This window comes from Urocitellus parryii, chromosome 11 (genome assembly GCF_045843805.1).
Source record: "Urocitellus parryii isolate mUroPar1 chromosome 11, mUroPar1.hap1, whole genome shotgun sequence".
Classification (NCBI taxonomy): Eukaryota; Metazoa; Chordata; class Mammalia; order Rodentia; family Sciuridae; genus Urocitellus; species Urocitellus parryii.
Window position 1 is genome coordinate 92,006,065 of NC_135541.1, and position 5,793 is coordinate 92,011,857.

Sequence of the window (5,793 nt, forward strand, 5' to 3'; positions counted from 1 at the left end):
AATTTGGGTACCTTAAAGGGTACCCAAAGATTTAACTGTGGACAGACTACCTAGGTGGATGACAGGCAAGGTTTGGTGAGGCCCAGAGGCTCTGATCAATGTGTAGCATGGACACCTCCTGCAGGCACTGGGAGGGGAAAGTAGGGCCTGTCTTATGCACAGATGCCCTTGCCCGGCACACCCAGAGACCAGGACCTGAGGTTTCTGGGTCTACATGGAGACCCATGAGAAAGAACCAGCATTGAATGTGTGGGTGGCACTGAGGTACACAGAGAAGAGGCTTTCTTGCAATGGCTCATGTTCAGTGCCGACATAGAATGTTCCAATCCACGTGTGTGAACCTGCATGTGTTAAGCCACAGAGTAGCCACACATCGTGACCAGATTTCAGTTTGATACCTTGACTTCCTGGGGCTGAACCTCATTGTTCACCAAGTACCCCATGCCTTCTTTCTCCATCAGCACATGGAGAATCCCAAGGTTTCATTAGAAAGCCAGGTAAATCCAGTGCAGAGGATGGCAGAAGACTAACCTTGAGATTCTGTTCATTTCTGACGATTTATGGACCAGTCATGAAAGAAAGTAGCATCTTCCTGTGCCCATCAAGCCTGAATCCCATTCTAGAAATCCAGGTCCCCATGTATGTCTCCATAGAAACACGTGTCCTGAAGGTACTATCCGGGGGGGGGGTGGCTTCCCACAATGGAGCCCCCTGCTGTACTTTCCTTTCCCCATCCACACTTTAGGCAATGTCTGAAATGGTGGTTTCTGTGTTCCCTCTCAGGTGACCTTACATCTTGGTTATACCTCCAATTGCCTAGAAGTACCCTTTGGAAACACACCCAACTAGGCAGCTGTTGGACAGGAGCAGTGAATGAGGCCCTGGTTATACAGGAACTTGGAGCCACAATGACGACAGGGGACAGTACAGAACACAAGGATGTTTGGCTGCCTAAAGTCCCTCACTATTGCTGTCAGCTCAGCACAGAGGTGGGAACATCTCCCTGGGTGGATGGTACCATGGGCATCATAGCTCTCCAGAGGGGCAGGATACAGCTCTACGCTCAACTGGCTCATCCTGGAAGTGTGAAGCAGCAGGTCCCTCAGGGTTGACATAGAGAGGCCGTTCCCATGGATGCTCAAGATCACAAGCTGGGAGCAGTGGCTCAGGGCAGGCAGGAGGGCCTGGAGCTGGGAGTCAGTGATCCCGCAAGCTTCCAGGTCCAGGCTGTTCAGGGTGGTTGCAGTGCTGTCCAGCAGGATTTGGAGGGGCTCCAGACTGAAATCGGTCAGTTTGATGCCCCTCAGTTCCAGGTGTCTGAGCTGTCTGGCATTTGGATATCGGGAAAGGTAATTCCAGTCAGAATCTGACAGTTGGCAGTTGGTTATTGAGAGGGTCTCCAGGGGGGTCTTCAGGTGCCTAATGAAAAACCAGACAGTTAGTTCTGAGGAGCAATGTCAAGGAGGGAGAAGACAAATTGGCCCCAACCCAAAGTCACCCTGGTGATCTGACAATGGTCCACACTTAGAATGCTGCCTTTTGCAGAATCTGGTCATTCACATCACCCCATGTCAGGGTGAGCCTTTCACCACATCTCCTGTGAACAGATGAGACCACATCTCTGTGTCCCCTCCTCACTGCCAAGCAGAAAGTCACAGGTCTGGCCACAGGAGGTCATGGGGAGTCATATATGAAGGACAAATTTGGGCAGGATGTAACAAAATCCACTGGGGTTAACCCTCTGAGAGATGCACACCCTATATCCTCAGCAAGGTTTCCATCCCTGCTCCTGGCCTTTACACCCAGGATCGCTACCTGGAGTTCAGAACAGCCTTCCCCAGGTGGGTATGGAGGCGGGTCCTCTGCTCCCAGCTGGGGAGCACAGAGCTTCCTTGTAGACAGGTGTCAGTGTGGGGGCTTCCCTCCTTCCAAGCCTCTTCTCTACCCGCTTTCCACCACCTTAGCTAGACAGGCCTCCCACGGAGGGAAAATCAATCCCATCCCTAGCTCCTGTCCCTCCCAACTGGATTTCCAGCATGGTGGCACTTCCCAGACTATGGACCCTCATTTAGGAGTCTGCTCCAACACCTGTTATATTAACTAGCTTCAGGATACAATAGGAACAAAAGGATGGGTTATTTACCTACCAGTGTCTTATTAACCATGAGAGTGTTAGTGGCACGTAGGTGCATATTTCCTGTAACTGGTCTGCAGAAGAATCTCACCCCCCACCCCTACTCACCTCAGCACCTGTTCCAGGTGGCCCTCGAGGAGGAAGACAGCATTGGCACAGAACTTCCGCAGGCAGTCCATCCTGAGGAACTGCGAGGTGAGCTGGGCAAGCAGCTGCTCCTGCTCCTCTTGGGAGGTGTAGGCAGGCACATAGACCTGGGAGACAAGCAGCTTCCTCAGGTTCCTCATCTGGCCCAAGAAAGGAGCACAAGCAGCCAAGGTGGAGGGCGCCCAGGCGCAGTGCACTTCCACCTTCTGGACAGAGTCCAGCTGCAGCAGTCTCAGGACCTTCCTGGTGTGACCAGTGGGTTTCCCAAAGATCTTCAGCCTATTGCAACACAGGTGCAGCCTGTCCCTTCTCTTTCTGACCCACAGGAACAAGTGGGTCAGGAAGTCATCCAGGGGTCTTTTTCTGAGGCTCAAGTCTATGACTACCTTGAAGGGTGGCTTAGCTGCCATTGCTGGACCAAGTTTCAATGTTCGATTCTTCTTAATGTCCTCTGGTGAGCAGGCATCAACCACGGCTCCAGACCACATCCTCCAGAAGTTCTGGGGAACATTCCGCAAATCCAGCACCTGCAGTTTCCACCTCCTGCGGGAACGACAGCAGAGTCTCAGCCCTGAGGCCCCTTCCTTCACCTCTCAGCTGCTGGCCCCTGTTCCACCTCTTCCTTCTGTCTCACTTTTCTCCATCCACTTCCCTCCAATGCAGCCTGGTGCCCCCACTTGTACAGACTGAGGCAGGGTCAGGTATAGCCTCCTTCATGGGTCACCACAGCTGCCACAAGCACCTCCACATCTGGAAGCCTTTCCCAGATGGGGCTCAGCATGACCAAAGCCTCTCCACCCCTCCTTGCTGGCAGCACAGGAAGCCTGTCGTGCACAATTCAGCACCCACTCTCCCTGCCTATACCCATCCCTTCCCTGGCACCCAGGGTGCTCCCTTCCAGGCCACCTAGGTCCCCCTCACCTGGGGCGATCCTGCTGGGCAAACAGCATGTCCAGCCCATCCAGGACCACTCGGATCATCTCAAGCTGTGGCTTCCTCATCAGGGCCCCCAGGGGCAGGCAGGTGAAGGGCCAGGCCTGTACCATTTTCTTCAGGACCTCAGTGTGTCCCCTGCTGAAGGCCTCCACAAAGAGTGGTGGGAAGATCTCTATGGGCAGCTCCTCCAGATCCAGGACAGCCCTGGACTTGTTGCTCAGCAGTCTGCGCCCTGCCAGCTCCAACAGCATGGGTGGGGTCTGGATGCTCATCCTGGGAAGTCTGAATGAAGAAAAATCCTGGAAAATGGTCCAGGGAAAAGGTCACTATCCCATCCATTGGCAGCCTCTGGGAAGGGGGTACTGGGAAGTCTACATGCACACCTCACCCTTATGGGGGAAAGCTTTGGGTTATTATTTTGTCCGTTTAAAAGGGGAATTGGAGTGTCATGTGACCTAAACAGTAGGCTCCTAGATTAAATAACCATATGGCTGGAAATGGACTGGCCCTTATGTGGATGACATTCATTTTAATTTTTTTTTTTAAATGAGCATTTATAAAGCATGTGCCCATATTATAAAACACTTGGAAACTACAACAGAACCTCATGGATATCTGTTACACATGTGAGATTCTGCCATCTTAGGGGGATGTTGAAGAGAACAAACAGATCAGAACAGAGTCTGTGAACTGTTCCATGAGATCATTTGAAGTTTTTGGTTTCATTTGTTTAAACAAATTATAAAATACAAAACCACGTAGGCCATACAGTATACTCTTTTAGGGGCTGATATTGGTGTCTGAATTTAAGACACTCAACCACTGAGCCACTTCCCTAACCCTATTTTGTATTTGAGATGGAGACAGGGTCTTAGTGATTTGTGTAGCATTTCGTGTTCTGAGGCTGACTTTGGACTCTAGTCCTCCTGCCTCCTCAACCTCTTGAGTTGGCGAGATTATTGGTGTGTGTCACCACACTCAGCAAAAGAGTATAATTTATAGACACACAATATAAATATTTCCATCATCAGATAACAGAATTGCAATCAATTAGAATGAAATAGGCATCCAATCTCCTTGGTGAAGAAAGTGGCTGGGGCTCAAACTGGGCTTGATCCTCAGCAGCACATAAAAATTAATAAATAGTGACCTGGGGCTATACCTCTGTTATTAGAGTGTTCTCCTCGCATGTACAAGGCCCTGGGTTCAATCACCAGATAAATAAATAGATAAATAAATAAATTATGTTTTCCATATAAATCTTAAAAAACAAAATTTAAACAAATCAATAAAAGTTGGGCATGTGAGCCTACACCTATAATCCCAGGGGCTCGGGAGACTGACACAGGAATATCAAGGGATCCAAGCCAGCCTCAGCAAGAGCAGGTGCTAAGCAACTCAGTGAGACCCTGTCTCTAAATAAAATACAAAACAGGGCTGGGGATGTGGCTCAGTGGTAGAGTACTTCTGAGTTCAATACCTGGTACTGAAAAAAAAAAAAGGAATTTGAAAGTGACATAAACCAAAATGGAAATCCTAATATTCAGTATAAAGGCAAAACCACACTGAGAGGCAAAATCGAAGGCCTAAGTTGGTTCATGAGAAAAGACAGGATCAAAATTGTTCCTGAATCCACACAGGTGAGGAGGGAAGGTGCTGTTCCTTAGGCCAGTGAGGGACTTACGGGAACTAGCCAGGTGTGCAGGTGCTCTGAGCTTCCGCAGGTCAGGATGTGTCTCCTTAGGCTGCAAGACCCTTGTGTTTCTCTGCTGGCTCTGCAGAAGCTTTTATGGACCTCTCTGGCCACGCCCCCACCTCCATCTGATTGACCAGCATCCAATCAGAAAGCAGTATGTGATCACCTTCCCCAGTCTCCACCCACTTAATCACGAGGGGTTTTCTTCCTGGCATTACTCTATTGAATCTGATGGTCATGCAAGAGCGCAGAATCGGGAGATGTGAGAGTCAGTGGATGCCTTTGTCCATGCACTCCCCACCGTGGACTCAATTTTGTCCATATGTGGCCCTCGTGTTTCTACTGTGAGACATAAAAGTATTTAATCCCTAATGTAAGAAAAACATTACTGGAAAATACCTTTCTACAGGGATCTTTGCCATATCAAAATTATTTGAAAAAAAATAATTTTCAAAAATATTTTGAAAATTCCAGAGACAAAACAGCTTTTTGAAGACAGTAGTGTCATCCACAAAGATTACAGAATGGAAACCATGTTTCCAACAGTGACACAAGTGTCAAGTTAACTTGTAGTAAATCTGAGCACACTCAGGGTGGTAGAGCACACAGGAGGGTAGAATCAGTCTTCTAGACTTAGGGCAAGATTTCTTCTGTCTCTTTGTACTGGGGATGAAACACATTGGCTCTCTTCCACTGAGCCACATCCCCATCCCTTTTTATTGTTTGCTTTTATTTGGAGGCAGAGTCTCAGTAAATTGCGTAGGTCCTCCCTAAGTTGCTGAGGCTGGCCTCAAACTTGCCATCCCCCTTCCCCAAGTCTCCTGAGTTGCTGTGATTACAGGCACGGGCCACCATGCCCCATCAGACTTGGGAAAGTCTG

The 5,793-nt window shown here is 49.2% G+C and overlaps 1 protein-coding gene across 1 annotated transcript; it reads right to left on the bottom strand.

Moving 5' to 3' along the window:
* Window positions 1-845: 845 nt before the first annotated feature.
* LOC144249328 (PRAME family member 12-like) lies at window positions 846-3,489 on the bottom strand. Its single transcript, XM_077791580.1, has 4 exons — window positions 3,203-3,489; window positions 2,668-2,824; window positions 2,243-2,388; window positions 846-1,419 (listed from the first exon to the last, which is right to left on the bottom strand). Exons 1-4 carry the CDS (start codon window positions 3,487-3,489, stop codon window positions 846-848), a joined length of 1,164 nt encoding a protein of 387 aa, XP_077647706.1.
* Between the last annotated feature and the right edge of the window lie 2,304 nt (window positions 3,490-5,793).

What these genes read in the sequence shown, in the direction of transcription:
- LOC144249328 (XM_077791580.1), bottom strand. Translation starts at nt 3,489, where the DNA reads ATGAGCATCCAGACCCCACCCATGCTGTTGGAGCTGGCAGGGCGCAGA. An exon ending in GCCCAGCAGGATCGCCCCAG is followed by an intron (nt 2,825 to 3,202) that starts GTGAGGGGGACC and finishes TCGTTCCCGCAG; the next exon opens with GAGGTGGAAACTGCAGGTGC. An exon ending in CACCTGGAACAGGTGCTGAG is followed by an intron (nt 1,420 to 2,242) that starts GTGAGTAGGGGT and finishes GTTTTTCATTAG; the next exon opens with GCACCTGAAGACCCCCCTGG.